General features: G+C 44.1%; 1 protein-coding gene across 1 annotated transcript in view; it reads left to right on the plus strand.

Moving 5' to 3' along the window:
- Positions 1-6,866: 6,866 nt before the first annotated feature.
- The window catches only part of LOC140714070 (protein unc-45 homolog A-like), a 47,059-nt gene continuing 28,683 nt past the window's right edge, over positions 6,867-25,242 (plus strand). The window contains exons 1-10 of the mRNA XM_073024778.1: positions 6,867-6,978; positions 8,967-9,125; positions 9,733-9,769; positions 11,510-11,685; positions 12,643-12,735; positions 16,005-16,172; positions 17,754-17,922; positions 20,540-20,710; positions 22,175-22,346; positions 24,762-25,062. Coding sequence (XP_072880879.1) covers positions 6,967-6,978; positions 8,967-9,125; positions 9,733-9,769; positions 11,510-11,685; positions 12,643-12,735; positions 16,005-16,172; positions 17,754-17,922; positions 20,540-20,710; positions 22,175-22,346; positions 24,762-25,062 — 1,458 coding nt within the window. The 5' untranslated portion in view covers positions 6,867-6,966. The remainder of the gene's footprint in view (positions 6,979-8,966; positions 9,126-9,732; positions 9,770-11,509; positions 11,686-12,642; positions 12,736-16,004; positions 16,173-17,753; positions 17,923-20,539; positions 20,711-22,174; positions 22,347-24,761; positions 25,063-25,242) is intronic.

Genomic DNA, 25,242 nt, shown 5'->3' on the forward strand with positions numbered 1-25,242 from the left:
ACCCATCGCAATTTGCCTATAGCCACAATAGGTCAACGGCAGTCACAATTTCAATGGCTCTCCAAATCGCTTTAGACCACCTGGACCACACAAACGCCTAGTGTTCATCTACTATAGCTCAGCATTTAATACCATCATTCCCACAATCCTGATTTAGAACCTGGGACTCTGTATCTCCCTCTGCAATTGGACCCTCGACTTGCCGACTGGAAGACCACAGTCTGTGCGGATTAGTGATAACATATCCTCCTCACTGACAATTGACACTGGCGCACCTCGGGTGTGTGCTTAGCCCACTGCTCTACATGACTGTGTGGCAAGGCATAGCTCAAATACCATCTACAAATTGGCTGACGATACAACCATTGTTGGTAGAATCTCAGGTGGTGACGAGAGGGCGTACAGGAGTGAGATATGCCAACTAGTGGGGTGGTGCCGCAGCAACAACCTGGCACTCAACATCAGTAAGACAAAAGAGCTGATTGTGGACTTCAGGAAGGGTAAGATGAAGGAGCACATACCAATCCTCATAGAGGGATCAGAAGTGGAGAGAGTGAGCAGCTTCAAGTTCCTGGGTGTCAAGATCTTTGAGGAACTAACCTGGTCCCAACATATCGATGTGGTCATAAGGAAGGCAAGACAGCGGCTTATACTTTATTAGGAGTTTGAAGAGATTTGGCATGTCAACAAATACACTCAAAAATTTCTATGGTTGTACTGTGGAGAGCGTTCTGACAGGCTGCATCACTGTCTGGTAGGAGGCGCTACTGAACAGAACTGAAAGAAGCTGCTGGAAATTGTAAATCTAGTCAGCTTCAACTTGGGCACTAGCCTATGAAGTACCCAGAACATCTTTAGGGAGCGGTGTCTCAGAAAGGCAGCGTCCATTATTAAAGACCTCCAGCACCCAGGGCATGCCCTTTTCTCACTGTTACCATCGGGTAGGAGATACAGAAGCCTGAAGGCACACACTCAGCGATTCAGGAACAGCCTCTTCCCCTCCACCATCTGATTCCTAAATGGACATTGAAGCTTTGGACACTACCTCACTTTTTTTAATATACAATATTTCTGCTTTTGTACATTTTTAAAAATCTATTCAATATATGTAATCTATTTATTTATTTATTTATTTATTATTATGTTTATTTTACTTATTGTTGGTGTGTGGCCAAGTGGTTAAGGCATTCGTCTAGTGATCTAAAGGTCACTAGTTTGAGCCTTGGCTGAGGCTGCGTGTGTGTCCTTGAGCAAGGCACTTAACCACACATTGCTCCACAATGACATCAGTGCCAAGCTGTATGGGTCCTAATGCCCTTCCCTTGGACAACATCGGTGGTGTGGAGAGGGGAGACTTGCAGCTTGGGCAACTGCCGGTCTTCCATACAACCCTGCCCAGGCCTGCACCCTGGAAACTTTCCAAGGCGCAAATCCATGGTCTATTGAGACTAACAGAGGCCTACTTACTACTTTAGTTTACTTATTATTTTTTCTCTCTCTGCTAGATGATGTATTGCATTAAACTGCTGCTAAGTTAACAAATGCTGGTGATAATAAACCTGATTCTGATTCTAATACATCACCCCAATTCTATGTATCCTTATCTTATTGATAAGTCTTTTATGTGGCACCTTATCGAACGCCTTCTGGAAATCCAAGTAAATAACGTCCCTCTAACCACTGCTCTTGTTATATCCTCAAAGAACTCCAGTAGGTTTGTCAAACAGGACCTGCCTTTGCTGAATCCATTCTGCGTCTGCCTGCTGCTTCTATTTCTTTTCAGATGTCTCATTATTTCTTCTTTAATGATAGCTTCAAGCATTTTCCTAACTACAGATGTTAAACTAACTGGCCTATAGTTACCCGCCTTTTGCCTGCATCCTTTTTTGAACAGTGGCGTGACATTCGCCATCTTCCAATCTGCCAGGACCTGCACAGAGTCCAAAGAATTTTGGGAAATTATCACCAAGGCCTCTACTATAACCACTGCCATTTCTTTCAGTACCCTGAGATGCATTCCATCAGGACCAGGGAACTTATCTATCTTCAGGCCCACAAGTTTGCTCAGCACTGCCTCCTTAGTGATAGCTTTTGTATCGAGGTCCTCACTTCCCATTGCATCTGTAATATCTACCACCATCTCTGGCAGGGTTTTCCACGCACTCAACATTCTGTGTAACAAAACGTACCTATGACACCCCTCTTATATTTTCCTCCAATCTTACCTTTAAATTATGTCACTTCTTATTAGCCATTTCCTGGCTAATTTTTCTGGCTAGAGTCGATGCCTCTTTTAGTCTTGTACACCCAACAAGTCATCTGTCATCCTTCTCTCCAAAGAGAAAAGCCCCAGCGCACTCCACCTTTCCTCATAAGGCATGGTCTGTAATCTAGGCAGCATCCTGTTCAATCTCAGGTTCAAGTTCAAGTTTACTTGTCATTCAAGCATACCTGAACACCCATGAACACAGCCAAATGAAACAGCGTTCCTCTGGGGCCAAGGTACAAAACACAGAACCAACAGTCACTCACAGCACAAGTCACACCTAGCCCATGTACGATAGCAAGCACTTATAAGATGTCAGTAAAATACAGTCATAGAAAAAACTATAGTCCAAGACCCTGAGACCACAAATATTGCAGCAGTCTAAAATCAAACACAATACTACTTGTCTATTGTCGAGTGAGAACCTTTGTAAAACTTCCAAAGGGACTGAACACAGCACTCCAAGTATGTTCTAACCAGGGTGTTACAGAGCTGCAATGTTACCTTATGGCTCTTGAACTCATTCCCCCAACTAATAAAGGCCAACACACCATATACACAACAAAATCTGCGGATGCTGGAAATCCAGAGCAACACACACGAAATGCTGGAGAATCTCAGCAGGTCAGGCAGCACTTAGAAATGAATAAACAGTTAATGTTTCAGGCTGAGACCCTTCATAAGGACTGAAAAGGAAGGGGGAAGATGACAGAATAAAAAGGTGCGGGTAGGGGAGGGAGGGAAGATAGCTAGAAGGTGATAGGTGAAGCCAGGTGGGTGGGAAAGGTAAAGGGTTGGAGAGGAAGGAATCTGATAAGAGAGGGGAGTGGACCATAGGAGAAGGAGAAGGAGGAGGGGACCCAGGGTGAGCTGATAGGCAGGGGAGAAGAGGAAAGGGGCCAGAGTGGGGAATAGAAGAAAAGGGGAGAGGGAGGGAGAAATCGATATTCATGCCATCAGGTTGGAGGCTATCTAGATGGAATATTAGGTGTTGCTCTTCCCCACTGAGTGTGGCCTCATTGTATGGTTTCTTAACAACCATGTGTTTCTCTCTCCCCTCAACCACCTTCTAAATCTATTCCTCATCTTTTTTTCTCCAGTCCTGATGAAGGGACTCAGCCCGAAACATCAACTGTACTCTTTTCCATAGATGCTACCCGGCCTGCTGAGTTCCTCCAGCATTTTGTGTGGGTTCCATGGGTTTCCAGCATCTGCAGACTTTCTCTTGTTCTTAACAACCCTGTCAACTTGGTTGTTATATTGTAACCGAGCACAGTTTTTCCCTGGGACCAGAGATAAAAGGAACAACCATGAGAATTAGTTAATAAGGAAGCAGAAGGTATTCAAAGGAGTATTTCAAAGGTACTTTTAATGACAGATTTATCTATGTGGAAAGATGTTGCTGTCAAAGCTCTATTTATTGCCTGTATCCAACAACCTGAGAGATGGTGGTGAGTTATTACAATCCATCTAGTGACTCCAGTAGAGTTGTTGGAGAAGATAGTTTGATTCAACTACAACAAACAAAATGCTGGAGAAATTCAACAGGGTAGGTAGCATCTACAGAGGGGAATAAACCGTTGACATTTTGGGCCGAGACCCTTCATCAGGACTGGAAAGGAAGGGGATAGAAGCTGGAATGTTAAGCTGGGGGAGGGGAAGGAGTACAAGCTGGCAGATGATAGGTGAGGCCAGGTGAGGTAAGAAGCTGGGAAGGGATAGGTAGAAGGGTAAAGGGCTGAAGGAAATAGGGTCTGATAGTACTCAAAATGCTGGAGGAACCCAGCAGGTCAGGAAGCACCCATTTCCAGCATCTGCAGAATCTCTTGTGCTTATGAGTTCAATAGTTCGACTCCTCTGAGTGGTTGGTTCATTTCAGAGGCAGTTTATTGCCATGTTCACGAAAAGGTCAGACTGGGTAAGAACAACTTAGTTATTTCCCTGAAGGACAAATTCAATAGCTTCACCCTGACTATAAAAAAAATCTAGATTATTTAATCAACTGAATTAAAATTGTCCAGTGGTTATGTTGGGATTAGGTGTTTTTTGTTGTTTTTTCCCTTCCTTTCCAGTCCTGATGAAGGGCCTTGGCCCAAAATGTCAACAGTTTGTTCTATTCCATTGATGCTGCCTGACCTGCTGAGTTCCTCCAGCATCTGTGTTTCAGCTTTGAACTCGTATCTCCTTCTCAACAGTCCAGAGCTTTGCATAGTGAGGCCTCCATTGGTCACAGTCGACCATGGATGTTACATCCTAGCTATTGATGCAGCACCAACAATACACAAGCCAGGGCGATACGACATGGAGAGTAAGCTCCTGCCCGTGCAGCAAGCTCCTCCTCCCCACGCAACTGATGAACTTATTGGAACGGCAGAGACTAATGCAATTTGGCACCAGCGGCGTCGCAGGAGTTGCCAGTCCGTGTTGAACTCAACGTAGGGCTGTCTTGGGGACTCCAGCTCTGGAATCTTCCTTGGGCATTACTCTTGAAGACTTCTCCATGAGTGGCTGTAGACCCAAGGCAGCAGAGGTTTGAGATCAGAGTATTCCTTCTCCAAGACAAGGGGCCAACCACAGCTGATGAGCTCCATCTGCCCCAAGTGACTGGTTTTAAGGTGCCAGTAACCTGCCTTTACCCCTCCTCCTGTCAGTAGAAATGGTTCTGCTGGGCTTAGTAGCCTAGCCACACGTGAAGGCCAGGAGCTGGGCTTGGTTATCGGGGCACACCGTTGGGAGCATTTAATAGGTAGTGGGGGCTTATCCTCACTAACCTCCCAGATAACCTCAAGGAGCTTTGCATTAAATCCATTAATTTAACAATAGAATGTATCATCTATAATTCCATATCAGATTCTAAAAATGAAGTGTACTTCAAAATGTCAGGCTTGGGAAAAGGAAAGTTTCCAAAAAAAAAACGACGTTAACTGTTCTGACTGGATTGAGGTTCAAATATCTAGACAATTTGTAAAGGATGAGTGAGCTGGTGAAATGGGAAAAGTGTGGGGCTTTATTCAACTCGAGGGAGGAATCAGTGATGGGCAAAGGTGCTGAAACTTTGTTGGTTGAGTGCAGCCGAGAGTGATGGACTGAATCACAGAAATGGGGGGAGCCCCTGCAACACATAGATCACCAGCCCCACTCGCGTTAGGTTGGGAGGTGAAATCAGGTGGGCACCTTACACAGAAAGTTCCTCTGGGCGTCCCTCTAACTGTACCGAGCACACTAGTGTAAAGAAAGAGAGAGAGACAAGCGACACACACAGCGTGCTGGAGGAACTCAGCAGGCCAGGCAGCATCTATGGAAAAGAGTACAGTCGACGTTCCAGCCGAGACCCTCCATCAGGACTGGAGAAAGAAAGATGAGGAGTCAGAGTTAGAGGGGAGAAACAGAAGGTGAGAGGTGAAACTGGGGGGAGGGATTACGTAAAGAGTTAGGAAGTTGATCAGTGAAAGAGATACAGGGCTGGAGAAAGGGGGAATCGAATGGGAGTGGACAGAAGGCCATGGAAGAAAGAGGGGGAGGAGCACCAGTGGGAGGCGATGGACAGGCAAGGAGATAAGGTGAGAGAGGGAAATGGTGATGGGAATAGAGAAGGTGGGAGGGCATAACTGGAAGTTTGAGAAATCGATGTTCATTCCATCAAGTTGGAGGCTGTCCTGACAGAGTATAAGGTGTTGCTGCTCCAGCCTGAGTGTGGCCTCATCACGGCAGTAAGGGAGGCCATGGACTGACATGGTGGAATGGGAATGGGAAGTGCATTAAAATGGGTGGCCACTGTGAGACCCCACTTTTTTTTGGCAGACGGAGCTCGGTGAGGTTGTCTCCCAATCTACGTCAGGTCTCACCGATCCACAGGAGGGCACACCGGACACAGTAAATGAGTGCAACAGACTCACAGGTGAAGTGTCACCTCACCTGGAAGGACTATTTGGGGCCCTGAATGGTAGTGAGGGAGGAGGTGTGGGGACAGGGGTAGCACTTGTTCTGTTTGCAAGGATAAGTACCAGGAGGGAGATCAGTGGGGAGGGAAGAGTGGACAAAAGAGTCCCTGTGGGAAGCAGAAAGTGGGGGGAGGGAAAGATGTGCTTGGTGATGGGGTCCCGTTGGAGATGGGGGAAGTTACGGAGAATTGTGTGCTGGACGCGGAGGCTGGTGGGGTGGTAGGTGAGGACACGAGGAACCCTATCCCTGGTAGGGTGGCGGGAGGATGAGGTTAGAGCAGACGTGCACAAAATGGAACAGATGTGGATGAGGGCAGTGTTGATGATGGAGGATGGGAAGCCCCTTTCTTTGTAAAAGGAGGACATCTCCTTCGTCTAGAATGAAAAGCCTCATCCTGAGAGCAGACACAGCGGAGATGGAGGAATTGGGAGAAGGGGTTGGTTTTACAAGTGACAGGGTGGGAGGAGGTAGCTGTGAGATTCGGTGGGTTTGTTATAGACACCAGTGGATAAGCTGTCTCCAGTGACAGAGAGATCGGGAAAGGGGAGGGAGGTATCGGAATTTGGACCAGAGGGAACTTCATCCCAAACTCGCCGCGACTCTGCCAGCCGGAGCCCCGCCCCCTTTTTAGAGTGACAGCTCATCGCCTTTTATGGAGATGGAGTTTAGCGGGAGCTCCGTGCTGACGCCATCATCGCGCGACGGCACGGACGCCAAGGATCGGCCCGGTCGTGGTCGCCGCGGCAACCGGAGTGGGGATGGCGGACAGGGTGAGGCCGGAGGCGTGGGTGACCAGGGTGGAGGGAGAGAGGAGACCGGTGGGTCGGGGATCGGGGCAGAGGCCGAGGAGGGCAAGGGGACATGCGATCAGCAGCCGGGGTGTGCGGAGCGGAGGGCTAAACAGCGAGATCAGTGGTGAAACAAGAGGAAGGAGTGAAGAGTCCGGTGCTGTGTGCTGTCAGGCCTGGGGAGGGTGAGGGGCCTGAGGAAGGGCTGGGGAATAGGGTCCCTAGGGTGCAGAGGGCACCCACTACGTTGGGGACGAAGTGGGCGGGGGTAGGGTGTTGGACAGAGTGGTCCTGAGGATGGGGAGTGGCCTGGGTTCCGTGAATCACTGGGAAGTGTTTGGGACTGGAGTTGGCAGAGGTATCAGAGAGAGAGGGGCATAATTTTAAGGTGATTGGAGGAAAATCTGGGGGGGGGGCAGGTGGTGTCAGAGGTAGGTTTTTTACACAGTGGTGGGTGGTGGTAGAGACATTCACGTTAGAGATATTTAAAAGACTTTTGGATAGGCGTGCGGATGATATGAAGGGCTTTGTGGGAGGGTAGTCTTAGATTGATCTTGGAGTAGGTTAAAAGGCTGGCACAACATCGGGGGCTGTCGTTTTTTATGTTCTATGATGGGCCATTTACCATCACAGTAGGGATTCCAAGAGCCAGAGATCTCATTGCTAAAATATGAAAACAGTGCCGGATTGCATTCAGCAATAACACTCAAGACCATGTTACACATGCACTCCATGACTGCCAATCTGATCATCTGGTGACCAGATGGAGAGCTACGTAGGAGATTGATCTTGGTGTAGGTTAAGGGGTTGGCACAACATTGTGGGCCGAAGGGTCCATACTGATCTATGTTAATGTCTCATTAGATATTGCCAGGGAAGATGCAGCACGAGTGTAGCAGTTAGCACAACGCTTTATGGCTTCAGCTGTAAGATTCCCACCACTGGATGTCCTCCTTGTGACCACGTGGGTTTCCTCTTACATAGCAAAGATGTGTGGTTGGAGTTAGTGAGTTTTGTTGACTCTGGAAGCATGGTGACACTTGCAGGCTGCCCAGCACAATCTTTGCTGATTTGATTTGACGCAAAATGACAGGTTTCACTCGATGTACATTTAACAAACAAAACTTATCTTTTAATCTTTACAAACCCCTCTGCATTGTTGGATCAGTGAGTACTGCAGTGTTTTTTTGACATTTTATGTTTTGTTTTCTCCTACACTGTTCATCAAATGCTGCTGGGACAGAGATGACTATGTAGCCCCATTGTGGTCATCAGTTCTTATTTCAGTAAACTTCCTACTGTAGCACCAGCTGCTCTTCACCTTCATTAACTCAAGTTTACAACTTGCTCTAAGCTGGGGACAATTCATGCCTTTATCTCAAATAGACTAGATTAGATCAATACACTTTTTACTGGCCTTCCAAAGAAATCTATTGACAAACTTGAACTCATTCAGAATGCTGCAGCTAGATTTGTAACTAAAAGCTGGATGAGGGAGCACATCACTCCCGTTCTAACAGCTGTGTACTGGCTTCCTGTATCTTTTAGAATTGATTTTAGTGTTCTCTCTACTTGTTTTAAAGCTCTCTGTGGTCTGGAGTACGCCACAGAATTGTTTTAATTTTATAATCCTCCTCGAGCTCTCAAGTCTTCTTCCGCTGGTCTCTTAAATTTAAACAATCTCGATTTCCCTCAAAAGATAATTGGCAAGTCAGCTTTTTTGATCTATGCTGTGGAACTCAATAACTAAAACTGCAGACTCAGTTGACACTTTTAAACCAGCTCAAAACCTATTTATTTAGCTTTGCTTTTAACTAACATCAGGTTTTTTTCTTTTATTTTCATATTAGCAGTTTATCCCATCGTATGAAAACTGCTCATTAAATAAGATTATTATTGTTATTAATTGTTCTCTTGGGTTATTGAGGAACTGGGTCAGATCAGATTTTTGCATCTGTTTCTTGTTACAGGGCAGCGTGGCACAGCTGCGGGAAGATGGAAACGCAAGTTTTAAATCGGGAGACTATGAGGCAGCTCTGTCCTGCTATACTCAAGCAATTGAGCTCTCCCCGGAGCCAGCTGAGCTCAGAGTGCTGCACCGTAACAGAGCAGCCTGCTACCTCAAACTGGTGAGTAAAATATCAAATAATCTGATAGCTTGAGTCACCTTTTCTTAGAAACTGTGAACACAGGTAGTCAAAACTGCTCAACGCATCATCAGTTCAGGCCTACCCACCATATAGGACATACGGAAAAGGGGTAGTGACTCGTGATGGATCCCACCCACCCCACTCATGGACTGTTCGTCCCACTTCCATCAGGGAGGAGCCTACATAGCATCCACATTAGGATCACCAGACTCAAAAACAGTTACTTTCCTCAAGCAGTAATTTTGATCAACTCCTCCTCCCATTAACTCCGACCCTACATTATTATTTTCAGTCAGTCACCTTATGTACAGCCTAGTGTCACTGTATGGACTTACAAATAATCTATTTAATTTTGTATATTTATTATGTTTTTTTAAAAATTATTATTACTGTGTTCTTTATCTTTTGTTTTTTCTTTTTGTGCTTTGTCTGATCTGGACTAACAATTACTTCATTCTCCTTTACATTTGTGTACAGGAAATAACGATAAACAATCTTGAATCTTAAATCTCTGAATAATTATAAATTATTTATTCAGCCTTGTGGACAATATGTCTAATTATTTTTTGTTACTCTCTGTTATCAGGAACAGTACTCAAAAGCTGAGGCTGATGCTTCAAAAGGTGAGTGAAGAACGTGCTCTGTATAGTGATGCTTCATGTAACTACATTTACCTGGTTGTTCCTGAATATTCTCTTGCGTGGGAATGATATATTCTCTGTTGACAAACTGAATGAGTTAAAAAATCCCACGGAACCACTGAAGTAGTCAGCAAGGATGTTTTCCCCAGTGCACTAACCAATATTTATTCTTCTTTCAGAATTGCTGAGGCTAATTGTATATAGTCACTAAATTGTTAATAGTCCTTATTATATTCCGGTTGGTCTGATAAAAGTCTACTCTTCAGGGTATTTTCATATTCAATGAGATATTAAAACAAATATTAAAGTAAAGTGTTTTTTTCTTTTATTTCTTCTTCTTAAGCTTATCACCCCTACTGCAGCATTGGCTGCCAAAAGCAGCTCACCAGAGTACTCTGTCCTGGGCTGATAGAAGGTTGATCGGTTCTATGACTTTAGACATCTTCTAGGCAAAGATCCTTCCTCTCCCAGGCATGAGGTCTCTGGAGCTTCTGATGGCGTTTATGTAGCTCTGGGTTTTGAGGAATGGGGTTGCTTGCCCCATGCCCAACCTTCCTCCTTTCACAACCGGGCTTGGGGCCATCCATGGTGGAGTTTTCTTTGATTGGGAACATTCTAAATTAGACTCATAGCACAAATGCAAGTCCTGTGGTCCAACTTGTCCATGCTGACCAAGGTGTCTGCTCAGGCTAGTCCCATTTGCCTGCACTTGTAAAACCTTTCTCTTCGTGTATCTGTCTATATGTGTTTGAGCATTGCAATTCTTGTGTGATGCATGCAGACAGGTTTGTGCGATTTGAGAAGTTGGTTATATTGCAGCCATTTGTTTATTTAGCGATGCAGTGCGGAACGGGCCCTTCTGGTTCACCGAACTGTGCCATCCACAACCCACTGATTTAACCCTAGCTTATTCACAGGACCATTTACAATGATAAATAAACATGTTAACTGGCATGTCTTTGGACTGTGGGAAAGCACATTCCACAGGGAGGACATACAAACTCCTTAAAGAGAACACCAGGATTGAACTCTGAACTCTGACGCCCAAACTGTAGAAGTGTTGAGTTAACTGCTACGCTATCTTGGCACCTATGTTTGTCTGGTTTGAGAAGCTGGTTATTTTGCACCCATTGCATAGTTCTGCTGAGCTACTGGACTAGAAAAATATCCCTAGTGAACTAATCAATCCTAAAAGCATCCATCTCTCACGTATCTATTCAAATCTATCCTCACTTGCTATTCAGACTATAGTCTCCGAATTGTAGGTTACTCTTGTAAATAACTAGAAGCACGTAGTCCTTTGAACCTGCTTCACCACTCATCAAAGCTATGGCTTCTAGCTCAGTACCACTTTCCTGCGCTTTCTGTTTCCCATGATTCACTTAATATCTTGAACTCTCTTAATCCCTGTTTTCAGTGACATCAACAACTGAACCTTCACAGTTCTCCACAAGCCAAGAATTTCATGGTAAAGAAATTTCTCCTCTTCCCTGACATAAATGTCTGCCTGTTATGCAGAATATGAAACTGACTGAAGTTCTACACTCTTCAGCAAGGGTAGTATTGTTTCCAGTGACTCACACCCACCCTCCACTCCCTTCAAGCGTACTGTTGAGCCCTGTTTCAATGAGCTTGCTCCTCTCTTGAGGCCTAATCTACTCAATCTCATTTGTTTAAATTTCTGTGTTAAGTTCCAGCAGTAATGGTTGTTCCTCTTCTCAGTCATTGAGGTGGATGGGAAGGATGTGAAGGCTCTGTTCCGCAGGAGTCAGGCCCTGCAGGAATTGGGAAGACTGGATCAGGCATTTGCTGATATCCAAAGGTGTGCTGTTCTGGAACCGAAGAACAAAGTCTTCCAGGAGTCGATGCGGCAAATTGCAGCGAAGGTCCAGGAGAAGGTGAGGGGACTGTGGAAAGGCAGAAATGGTGAGGGTGGAGGTGGTACATATTGGCAGGAAAAAGAAGTGCATGCAGGTGTTAAAGTATTTGTTAAAGATTACCTTTACTTGTCACATGTACATCGAGATATAGTGAAATGTATCATTTGCATCAACAACCAACACAGTCCGAGGATATCCTTGGGGCAGCCTGCAAGTGTTGCTACGCTTCTGCTGCCAATGTAGCATGCCCACAAACCCGTACGTCTTTGGAATGTGGGAGGAAAGCAGAGCACCCAGAGGAAACCTACACAGTCATGGATCACAAACTCCTTACAAACAGCAGCGGCAACTGAACCCTGATTGGTGCTCCTGGCACTGTAAAGCATTGCACTAACTGCTATGCTACCGTGCCACTGTAAAAGCATTGGCTAAAGGTCTAAATAGTCATAGCTTGTTGATGTGGGAAAACAAAACAATGTCAATATAAAACACACCAGGTCAGGCAGCACCTGTAGAGAGAGAAGCAAAATTACCATTTTAGGTCAATGATCCCTTTTATTATGTTGGTCTGGGATTGCCTTTGTCGTAGACATGTTAGCTACAGTTATTGCGTATTGTCAGTTCCATCAGCAATGACTATGAGTTCAGAACCTAGTTTTTCATGACAGGATAGCATACTCTTCTGTTCATTCTTTGTCATCGCTGGGTTTCAGAAAACTGCCCCACAAGGAATGTGAAATTCTAATACATCTTAAAATTCTAATGGCACTTCCTGACATGGGCTGGTTGAAGAAAGTACTTAGAATTATTTTCTAGTGTCATGCTCAGAGGCTTGAATTTTTAAAAGTTAGGTTTTCTTTCCCAGATTCCTGCATTTCTACTGATGTTTCAAGTCTGACAGTGTCATTGTTGATCAACTCTGGTAATAACGACATAACAATCCTTATCTGCTGTGTTCCTGTCTCTTTATTTCAGGTCCGACTACAGTCCTCTACTGACTCGCGCGTAGAACAAATGTTTAACATCCTCTTGGATCCTGGAGAGAAAGATTCCGACAAAAAACAGAAGGTCAGTGTTTTCTAGAGAACATTTTGTCAACTTTAATGCTCTGATCTGAAGAGGGAGCTTGAGGCTTTGCGGAGTGTAGTACTGAGCATTGAGTGCTTTGCTGTGTCACTCCCTTGTGCGGTGAAAGATCAGCAAGTAGCAAGAGTGGCCTGGTAGAGCAGCAGTTAGTGCAATGCTTTACCGTGCCAGTGACTCAGGTTCAATTCTCACTGCTGTCTGTAAGGAGTTTGTACATTCTCCCTGTGACCCTGGGTGCTCTGGTTTCCTCCCACATTCCAAAGATTTACGGTTAGTAAATTGTGGGCACGCTACGTTGGAGCCAGAAGCACTTAAGAGCTGCCCTGGCACAACCTCACTGACTTGATTTGATGCAAACAACACATTTCACTGAACGTTTTAATGTTCATGTGACAAATAAAGCCAATCTCTTTATCTGTCCCTCTGATCATTAGGTACATTGTGGCAGGGTTATAATGACCTCAAAAGCAACAGTTAAATAATCAGATAGTCATAAATTGTTGATGTCAGCCCAGGATGCTGGGAAAACAAACAAAAAGAGAAAAAAAAAATCATTAAAGGTGGCATCTGTGGCGAGAGAAACAGAATAAATGTTTTAGGTCAATTGTCCTGATTAAAGATCATTGCCCTGATATGTTAACTGTGTTTCTTTCTCCATAGATGCTTCCGGTAATTTTCCCCCCTCTCCCTTCCCTCTTCTTTAATTCTCTACTCTGTCTTCTTACCTCTTCTCACCTGCCTATCACCTCCCTCTGGTTCCCTCCTCCTTCCCTTTCTCCCATGGTTCACTCTTATAGACAATAGGTGCAGAAGTAGACCATTCGGCCCTTCGAGCCTGCACCGCCATTTTGAGATCATGGCTGATCAACTACTATCAATACCCGGTTCCTGCCGTGTCCCCATATCCCTTGATTCCCCTATCCATAAGATACCTATCTAGCTCCTTCTTGAAAGCATCCAGAGAATTGGCCTCCACTACCTTCCGAGGCAGTGCATTCCAGACCCCCACAACTCTCTGGGAGAAGAAGTTTTTCCTTAAATCTGTCCTAAATGACCTACCCCTTATTCTCAAACCATGCCCTCTGGTACTGGACTGTCCCAGCATCTGGAACATATTTCCTGCCTCTATCTTGTCCAATCCCTTAATAATCTTATATGTTTCAATCAGATCCCCTCTCAATCTCCTTAATTCCAGCATGTACAAGCCCAGTCTCTCTAACCTCTCTGCGTAAGACAGTCCAGACATTCCAGGAATTAACCTTGTCTCTCCTATCAGATTCCTCCTTTTCCAGCTTTTGCCTTTTCCACTTATCCTCTCCCAGCTTCTGACATCCCCCTCCTCACCCACGTGACTTCACCAATAACCTTTGAGCTTGTCCTCTTTCCCCTCCTTCCACCTCCTTATTCTGGTATCTTCCGCTTTCCTTTCCAGCCCTGATGAAGGGTCTTGGCCGAAAATGTGTGCTGTTCATTCATGTCCATAGATGCTGTCTGACCTACTGAATTCCTCTGGCATTTTGTGTGTGTTCCTTGATGGGCTGAGTATTTTCTGTTTCTGATTTCCAGCATCTGTAGATTTTGTCAGGGAGTCAAACAGCATTGGAACAGGGCCCTGGTCTACCGAATTTGCCTGAGCATAAACCACCCACTTACACTATCCTATACAAGTCCCATTTTATTCTCTCTCTATGTTGAACTTAGGCAGCACAACATCATTCACAGAAGGGCCTATACTCTGCTGTTGTATATTCCACTCCTCCCAGATTCTATCACTTCCCTGCACACCAGGGGCAATTGACAGCAGTCAGCCTATCAGTCTACATGTTTTTGAGATGTGGGAGGAAATCAGGGTATCCAGGGGAAACCCACATGACACAGGGAGAGCATTTTATCTGCTGTGGAGATTTCGGCAATTGTCTTGGTAGTGGTGGACATCCCACCTCAGGCTCTAGATGAACTGAGCGATGTAATCAACAGGCATGAAATAGCTCATCCTGATGCTGTCAACATCATTATGGAGGATTCTAACCAGGCCAGCTTGGAAAAGTCTTAAATAATTATTACCAACAAATCATTTGTAGTACCGCAGCCAACACACTGGACACTCTTGAAGTGTGTTCTGCCAAAAAGTTCAACATCTGTCTCATCTGTCCACAGAACATTGTCCCGGAAGTGTTGTAGAATATCCTGGTCGTCTTTTGCAAACCTGAGATGTGCAGCAATTATTTTTGTTCTGGAGAGCAGTGGTTTCCTCCGTGGTATCCCTCCATGAACTCCATTCTTGTTCAGTGTTTTTCTTATAGTGGACATATGAACAGAGACTTCAGCAAGTTCTAGGAATTTATGCAGGACTTTCGCTGTTAACCTTGGGTTTTTTTTCACCTCCTCCATCTCTTGGTGTGATCTTTGCAGGATACCCTCCACTAGGGAGAGTAACAACAGTACTGAGTTTCCTCCACTTGTAGACAATTTTTCTTACTGATGAACACTCAGGTCTTTAGAAATGCTTTTGTAACCTTTTCCAGCTTGATGTATTTCTGTAATTCTTCTAACGTCTCCTGAAAGTTTTGACTGTGGCATGGTGCACATAAATGTTCCGAACGTATCTGCCTTTATCACCACCCTTGGCAGGGCATTCCATGCACCCACCACTCTCTGTAAAAAGCCTATCGCAGACATCCCCCAATACTTTCCTCCAATCAACTTAATATTATGCCCTCTTGTATTAGCTATTTCCACCTAGCTGTCCACACTGTCAATGCCCTTATCATCTTGTACACCTCCATCAAATTGCCTCTCATCCTCCTTTGCTCCAAAGAGAAAAGCCTTGGCTCACTCAACCTATCTTCGTAAGACATGCTCTCTAATCCAGGAAGCATCCTGGTAAATCCCCTCTGCACTCTCTCCAAAGTTTCCACATCCTGCCGATAATGAGGCGATCATTCAGAGCAGAACAAAAAGAGACCGTGTATAGCACCCGAGGTCTCTGGAGCTGAGAGGTAGAGGCTCCTCCAGCTGCTCCACACTTAGACTTTTAGGTTTTAGGGAAAACTGTTGCTTTTCTCTGATGTGGGATCTTTTGTGCCTAACCGTCTCGAGAGAAGGCCTGCATCTCCATTGGTGCAGTACTTCTCACTGAGACTGCTCACCCTCTGTGGCTCTAAAGTGACTGCTGACAAAACAAAATGAAACCACCAGACTGAACAAGAAGTTTCTGTACTTGTAGTAGTTTTGAACTTTATCACGTGCAGGCTGTCCAGAATCTGATTGTTCTTGCTCGCGAAGATGCTGGGGCCGAGAGGATTTTTCGCAGTGATGGGGCACGTCTCCTTCAGAAAATGCTGGACACGAGGAACGTGGATATTATGCTGGCTTCGCTACGCACACTAGTTGGACTGTGTTCAGGTCACCAATCTCGGGTGAGTCAGGAGAGTTGGGAGAGGAATTATCCTCTTGATTCCTTTTAATTAGGAATTGTGCTCCAAAGAGCCACCTAGTGGCCCGAGGTTTCAACCACCTTGTGAATGAATTGAATTGAATTGACTTTTATTTCTTACATTGTTCACATATATGAGTAAAACTCTTCACATTACGTCTCTGTCTGAATGTACAAATTATAGTAACATAATTAATAGTATGTCAGAAATAAAACAGAACAGTCAATATAGCTTAGAAATACAATTGTGTCAGCGTGAATTAATCAGTCTGATGGCCTGGTGGAAGAAGCTGTTCTGGAGTCTGTTGGTCCTGACTTTTATGCTGTGGTACCGTTTCCTGGATGGTAGCAGCTGGAACAGTTTGTGATTGGGGTGACTCTGATCCCCAATGATCCTTCGGGCTCTTCTTAAGCATCTGTTGCTGTAGGTGTCCTGAATGGTGGGAAGTTCACATCCACAGATGCGCTGGGGCTTTCTGCACCACTCTCTGCAGAACCCTGCGATTATGGGAAGTATAGTTCCCACACCAGGCAGTAATTCAGCCAGTCAGGCTGCTCTCAGTTGTGCCCCTATAGAAAGTCCTTAGGACTCGGAGACTCATGCCAAACTTCTTCAACGCTCTGAGGTGAGAGGGGCGTAGTTGTGTTTTTTTCACCACACAGCCAGTCTTTGGTATTGTGTATACCAAGGAGGAACTTAAAGCTGTTTACCCTCTCAACCCCAGATCCATTGATGTCAATAAGGGTGAGTTTATTTCCGTTCTTCCTGTAGATAAAATTGTGCAGAGAATGTTGAAACAAAACAATAATAAGTTGAACCCAATAGCAAGTTACATTTCTGAAGTGAAAGTTTCCAAGGTGGTATAATACCATAAGGTATAGGAGCAGAATTAGGCCATCAGTTCCAGTTACTCAGATCAAACTGAAAATGCTAGAAAATTTCAACAGCTCAGGCAGCATCTGCTGAAGGAGAAGCAGAGTTCCTGGCTATGTATCAGATCTGTCCTATACCACTTTATGAAAGATTTTTTAGCATAGTGATTTCATTACCTTCAACTTCGGCAGTTCCTCATGACCAAAGTTGACTGTATCCACCTCATAGGTTTAAAAACATTGTGAGGCACATAAGTAGTCAGAGAGTCAAGGAATCTAAAACTAAAGATTTCAGGTGAGAGGAGTTGGATTCAAAAGGGAGCCTGAGGGGAAGTTTATCATGCAGAGGGTGAGGGGTATGTCAAACAAGCTGCCACAGCAGTTGGTAGAGGAAGGTATAATTCCAGCATTTAAAATGCATTTACTCAGGTACATGGATAGGAAAAGTATATGGGCCACATCCAGGCAAATAGTATTACTATGTGAACATCTTGGTTGGTATGAATGATTTGGTCCAAATGGCCTGTTTTCTCCATTGCAGTCACTTAATGTGCGATTTGTAGTCAATCTTACTGCAACAGTCAGGTTCTGTAGTACTTGAGGCAATCTCTAAATTTTGGTACAGAAAGGTGGTATTTGTGACACCTTGCTTTTCATCTGAAAGAGTTAACATTTTGACGTCTGTTGATAGGCAACAATGATCTTGCACACAGTAGGAATGGACAGGCTGTGCTGTGTGATGGGCATTGACCACGAGCAGGTTTCCCTGGCGACCTGCAATGTGCTGCAGGGTATTTTTGATTCATTGAAAGGTGGAATAAAAAGTGATGTTCGAGGGAAGGAGGAAGCTGTAGTTCTCGGTAAGTGATCTATCTAACATTGATGCAAGTTTTTTTCAGGAGTGATTTCCATTTCCTTCTTATTGAAGCCTCACTCTCACTATCAACACTGTCTTAGTGGAGTAATTAACATTAAATTCTTCCATTACTTTTGTATGTACACTCAGGCTATGTCCACACTACACCAGATAAATCCGTAACTGAAGCTTTTTCTCTTCGTTTTTACCCTCCATCCACACTAAACCGGTGTTTTCGTCCCCTGAAACCAGAGATTTTCAGAAACGCTCTCCAGAGTGTGTAATTTTGAGAACGCCACTTGGCTGGAGCAGTGTGGACGGGGCAACTGGAGAAATCTAAAAACGCTGTCATGATGTGCCGGAACAGATGGTGACAGCAGCGCCACATTTCCTTGTTTTCTTGAACACAACCTAACAATTTCAGAACAGACGGCAACGAGACTGAAGCCAGAAGAGTTAGAAATGTACTCACCAAATACTTTGACCCATAACTTACTGAATAAATAAGTATGGTCACTTTGCCCTGTTTTCTGTCCTTGCTCGTATGAAGGTGGTTTCCCTATTTATGCAAGTACTTCTCTGACAATAGATGTGTAACAGCCTAATGTAACATTGTATGGAAATACAAGATAACACTGATGCAGACATGTTTTATACATTTAACAAGGGGCTTTATTAATGCAACAGAGTTCGTCAGGTTTTCAATGTTTGTCGTCAGCCGAGTCATACTGTCCATGAACTCCCTGTCAGTTGCCTCTATACGCTCCAGTATTTGTTTTTTTTTACTTTTAAGTCCTCCTGTGCGAGAGCCAACAGCTGCCCATCGTTTAAGTTTTTCTAGTTTGTAACTGAACAAATGCGCACTCAGTCTTTCATGGTGAGATTCGACACCAAACATGTTGCTTGTTTTCGGCAGATGTGTCCTGTGCATGCACAGTAGGAGGGAATTTGCCAAAATATCCGTTTTAATGAGGACAGAGATATTTTTTTAAATGCCTAGTGTGGACGCTTATCGTTTTTACGTGAAACCGGCATTTTCAAAATTATCCGGTCTCAGTGGCCACTTTATTAGGTGCCTCCTATAGTTCAGAGATACTGTTCTGCACACCACATTTGTAATGTGATTATTTGAATTACTATCACCTTCCTGTCAGCTTGAATCAGTCTGGCTATTGTCCACTGACCTCTCTCACTAACAAGGCGTTTTCACCCACAGACTGGATGTTTTTTGTTTACCTGCACCATTCTCTGTAAAATCTAGATACTGTAGTGTGTCAGAAGGTCAGCAGTTTCTGAGATACTCAAACCATCCCGTCTGGCACCAACAATCATTTCTTCCCCATTCTGATGTTTGGTCTGAACAACAACTGAACCTTTTGACCATGTCTACATTCTGTTATGTATTGTCCCTAATCAACTGGCTTCTGTGTGTACTTTCTGGCAATATGCTGATATGTAGGATGCGGGGCTCAGTCTCCTGGAGTTTAAGTATTTATCATTGAACGGAAACATAGGAAATAGGAGCAGGAACAGACCCTTCAGCACTGCTGCACCATTCAGCCATTTAACTGTTGATAAGGTGGTTACCCATTCTTCCAGCCTGTTGGTCTCCTGTTGTGAAATTTATTTATCCTCATTGCGGTTCACAACAATGCTAAGTATTGTGTCATATCAAACTTAGAAATTGCGGATTGTACCTCCAATATTATTGATCAAAAATGCAACGTGCAGTCTTTGATAAGAAGCTCTCTCAAGGCTCTCTTAAAGTGGAAGAGCATCACAAGGTAGTTAACAGGAATGTTATTGAATAAAATTTAAAAGTCCCAACTGAGCAAAATACAAGGAAATGAGACAAAAATCTTGATTGAAGTAGTTTTTTGAAAGAAAAGAGAATCAGAATTTTATAAAAAGAATTTCTGAGCTTTGGCTGTTAAAAGGCACGGCCATCAGTTGTGGAGCAAATGAAATTGAAGATGTACAAGAAGTTAGAATTGGAAGTGCTTGTAGGAAAGTGGTTGCACAGTTGCAACGCTGCTAGCATTACGCTTTACACTGTAAATGATCAGGATTCAATTTTGCCAGTTTCTGTAAGGAGTTTGTACATTTGCCCTGTGACTACGTCGATTTCCTCTGGATGCTCCAGTTTCTTTCAAAAACATACGAGTTAGTGTGAGTAAGTTGTGGGCATGCTATGTTGGTGCCGAAAGCTTACAGGCTGCCCCTTGGGCTGTTTTGGTTGTTAATGCAAACTATGCATTCCACTCTGTTTTAATGTTTCAATGTATATGTGACAGATAAAGATGATCTTTAAAATAGACTTTTAAAAAGTCTTTAAATTCCAAGGTTGAGGCATTGCTGGTCTGAGAGTTGATCATCATTATCAGCTGCCATGCCCAGTTTGAGCTTTGACTGCCATGGCCCACACACTCCTGTTTCGGGTCAAGTGGATCAATTCATTGGTATTCATTTCCAGTTCTCTGGCTACTGTCAGTTGATACAGAGATGTAAAGGAGTGAGTGTAAGGTTACTGCCAGCAGATCTCTGAATGAACTTTTTGGAAGACTGAGGTGATTAAATGTGCCTTCATGTTTGATAATTGACAGTTAGTCTTTGACCTTTAGATCCCGTGAAGGAGATGAAAATGATGGTGCAACAGCTAATAGAGATGTTAATTCAGCGTGATGTCTCTACACATGGTCGAGAAAATTCCATTAATCTCCTGATTAAAAACGTCCCACGTAAATCCTTACGGGACCCAAACAACTCCATGACAATTTGGGTCATTGATCAGGGTAAGTCAGCCCTAAAGATATTGCATGTTAAATTGTAAGCAAAGCCACTTTAACTGTGAATTACACTCCATTTCCTGAGTTAATGTCACTAACGGATTCTGGTGTCCTAATTTTGAATTTATTTATTGGCAGCTCTTTACTAGACACACTAATCTCTAAACAGGATAAACAATGACTGAAAAATCACCAGAAAGGTTCATGAAAATCTTGTCTCATAAGTCAGTCACGATAAGTGTGATTCTGATAAATCTGATTTAAAAGAAAAATAAACAGTGTTGGGAGTTATTAGCAGACCAGTGTGCATCTAGGGAAGAGGTAAATGGAGTTAACTGTTCAGGTTGACATGTTGACAGAACAGATTTGAGGTAATGAGCTTTGAGAGTTCAGTAGCTTGTGGAAACCACAGTCTGATTATATATAGTATGGTTTATTGGATTTGGGAGGAAGGAGGTTAAGAGAATTGGTGAACATGGTATTTAAAATCAGATTCCCAAGAGACAAACTTGTAAAAAACAAGCACTCTGACTTGTGAGAAATTGATATCAATTGACCTTAAAGATGAGCTGGCCAAACCATTTAAACACTTTCCCTAATCCAATGGTCTGTGAGTGCGCTGGGGAGTTGCCCACAAGACCAGGGCTGTGTCCCTATTGAAATTCAGCCACTTAACCAACAAAATGTGATTTCAACGAAATATAAACTGGTATTACTGTCAGATCTCCTTTAGGCATGTGTTTTTTTTTGTTTGCACTATTTGTCTTCTTTTGCACATTGGTTGTTTGTCAGATTTTGTTTATATACAGTATTGTTCAAAAGTGTTTGGCACATGATGTATTGCACTGTACTGCTGCTGGGAAAAAAAGCAAACCATTTCATTCAAGAGTGATGATAAATGTGATTCTGATATGGGTCTCTATTGTGGACTGAGAGGGGAGGGAGTGGCAAGCACCAGAGAGACATTCTGTAATGGTCAGTAACCCAATTGTTTGGTGTGTCTACACTCACACCACCCCTGCTCTTAGCACTCCACCTCTGCCACCTGCTCCACCCTCGCTATTCCCAACATCCTTTGCTCCTGCCAGACTTACAACCTCACTGTCTGCTGTACATTGACAAATACATTACTGTGCAAAAGTCTTAAGCACCCTAGATATATATAGTCAAGACTTTTGCACAGTACTGTACAATTTCTTGTAAATTCTACTGTATTCTTTATTTTCCTGTAAATGCCTGCAAGAAAATGATCTCATATGGTAACATATACATTGATAGTAAATTTTACTTTGAATGGTGAACTTTGCAAGTCAGGCTTTGAGGAATGTGTGGTCTTACTTCACAGTAGGTGCTGTATAATTCACCCACAGAATTCATTCAGCCCAGCAGGTCTGTGTTAATACTTGTCCTGTGTACAAAACTCCTTCAGCTCAACCCTGCCAATAATAGTCCTCTGTCTGCACTGATTAGGAATGAAGAAGATTCTGGAAGTGGCCGGGACGGTGTCTGAAGTTCCTGATAGCCTTCCAGTCACTGACAGTGGTCGGATGAGTGTATCAGTACTGCTGAACAAACTCTACGATGATCTCAAATGTGATGCAGAGCGAGAAGCCTTTCACAAGCTCTGTGAGGACTATGTCAGGTAGGAACTGTGGTGTCAGTGATAAAAGCACATTATTGGGACTGAAAGAGTCCAGTTTTCCAGCCCCTAAGGTAAATCTATTTCCCCTCGAATTACATTGTGTACATTGCAATAGCGTTTTGTACTCTGGCTCATAGAAGAAATATCTGATGTAGTTTCCACTCCTGTTTCCTGTACAATAAATCCCGTTGAAAGAGAAAATGGAGGGGCTCACTTCTCACCAGTGAACACATCATTGATCAGACCTCTGCCACTCCTGCAATGTCTTCCAACTTCTAATCCTCCCAGGTCTCCAAGCTTCTTCAGTTCTGACACTCTACCACTGGTCCATCCAGATGTCCGGGCCCTTATCTCTGTAACTCCCTCATGAGAAGGGGAATGGGACTGTGATTGCTGGGACCCAGTGACCCTCTGTATTAGGGTCATAGAACACTACAACACAGAGAGGCTCTTTGGCCCATCCAGTCCATGCCAAAATACATATTGTAATATGCATTTTGAGAAAGCAGGTGCAGCCATGACAGCCTTTGCTGGAGCGCACTTGGGGTTGGACTGAACCTTTAGGCTGGATTGGAGTGGCAGGGCCCAGGCCCAGGAGTGAATAATGAACCGATGTTTGGCTGATTTAAGCACCGAGCCAGATTAGAAAGTTTAAGGCATCAAGGGCAAACGATGAGCCGGTGTTCAACTTGCTTCTCCATGAGGTTGTACTTGTCTCAGCGCTGAACTGAATGCAGCCATTTTACTCGGCTCAGCGCTGAGTTCGGTTCCGTGGCTGTGGACTTTCTTTCGGGCACTCTGCAGTTTATGTCTTGTAGATTGCTTGTTTGCCTTTTCTGACTGTTTGCACAATGTGTTCTTTCTTTTTCACACATGGGATGTTTGACTGTCTTTGTAAATTCTATTGTTTTGTGCTTGCCTGCATGAAGATAGATCTCAGAGTTGTACATGTTTTCCGCTGAGAGGCTATCCTGCCCCCCCACCGCCCCGGCCGAAACAGTAACCGTATACAACTGGTATACCTGTCAAAGAGGGGTCTTGCACTGCTCAGTGTAAGGACAGGGTGGTGTTACGTACACACAACCTTGTTAAAGGTTCAGTAACAATAGAACACACCTGGAGTCTGGTTTTACTGTTAACAAAACACTATTTTATTAGTAACTACGTCATATAGCAATTTAAACCAGGTATATCAAAATTTAACGGTGTTATGCATATGTAGGTGTAAGTATATAAATCCCTAAACTTCTTCTAAGCTCAGGTGGCAAGAGTTACAATCTTACGATGGTATGTAAGAAAGTTCAGTTCAGATGCACAGGTTAATTAATGCGAGATGTTTGTAATCCAAAGGCAAGTGTTGTGAGAAGGCAATTACGTCAATATTCCACAGATTCCATGACAGCAATACAAAATAACGATAGCAGTAGGTTTTATCTCCAAAGTTGTTCCACTCCACACACGAAGTATCACCGACAGTGATCTTCAATGAATATCCTTTCAACACAAGTGGTACCACACCCGAATTCAGCTACGGGACGTCCCAAAGTGGTGGCCACAGGATACTCAAACAGAATCCACGTATGGATTATCACCAACAGTAGCTTATCACAAAGGGGACCATCTTCCAGGGAACCACCACCCAGGCAAGGGTCGACACACCGGTAGATTCCACACGGTTACCCCAAACACACAATGTGATAGCCACTTATCCAGTTCGACAACATACGAAATAACTCCAACAGTGTTTTGCCACAGGGGTGCCTTCTTCAGTGAACTACCACACCCAGACAAGGGTAAACACACACATGGTATTCACAAAGGTTTGCCCCTCACCAGAGAACCCATTCCTGTGGATTAACTAAGTGACAATCACACTTCCGTAGCCGAATGGGAACAAACTCACCCTCACGGGCTACTTAGAGAGTCCAAACAGTGATCTCTTTGTCACTAGGTTTCTTCTGTTTCAAATCTTCCTCTTCTCTTTTCTCTGCAAACTTCTAGTTGCAGAAACTTGTGAGAGTCATTTATCAATACTCTGGATTGATCTCAACTCACCCCTTTTTGGGCTACTGGAAGTTTAAACCAGCGACCGACTCACTGGTGTCTTCCATTGACCGAATCCATCTTGACTCTGAGCTGTGTGTCCTTGTATATTCAAAACAAGCCGTAGGAAAACCATAACATCAATTGTGCATCAAATAACTCCACCTCTCTCTCTCTCTGGAGCAGCTCAAACAGTGTCCAAAAGTCAGTCTTGTTCTCCCGGTGTTTTAAAGTGACAGTTCACAGAAAAACATGAATCCTGGGGGTACATAACAGTGGGCGTTCACCACCAGTGAGAAGATCCAGATTTCAAACAAATAATAAACTGCAGAATTCTGCTTATTTTTAATATTGGGAATTTGTTGTGTGTAGGGGCCGCTTTGAGTCTCCAGGGATGGATGGAAAGCTGCAGGCTATCCAGACAGTCTCCACCCTGCTGCAAGGACCCTCAGAGGTTGGCAACCGTGTGTTGGAGATGAGTGGCATATTGGAATGCATGATAGCCCTGTGCAGCTCAGAGAGGGAGATTGACCAGCTGATTGCCGTGGAAGCACTGATCCACGCAGCGGGCAAGTCAAAGAGGGCTTCTTTCATCACTGCCAATGGGGTGACCCTACTGAAGGACATCTACAAGAAGAATGAGAGTGATCAGATCAAGATTCGAGCGCTGGTGGTAAGTCAAAGCTAGTTCTGTAGGTGGGAAGTCAGGGAAATGGTCAGGGCGATGGATGTAAAAGTTACGAGAAGGGGTTTACTCCATCTTGTTTGTGCTGCTCAGGGAGATCTAGTGTGTTGTATAGGTGGTTGAGTGAGTAATGAAGCTGTATAACCAGGAGGTCCTGCTCTGAATAGT

This window comes from Hemitrygon akajei, chromosome 21, assembly GCF_048418815.1.
Source record: "Hemitrygon akajei chromosome 21, sHemAka1.3, whole genome shotgun sequence".
Lineage (NCBI taxonomy): Eukaryota > Metazoa > Chordata > Chondrichthyes > Myliobatiformes > Dasyatidae > Hemitrygon > Hemitrygon akajei.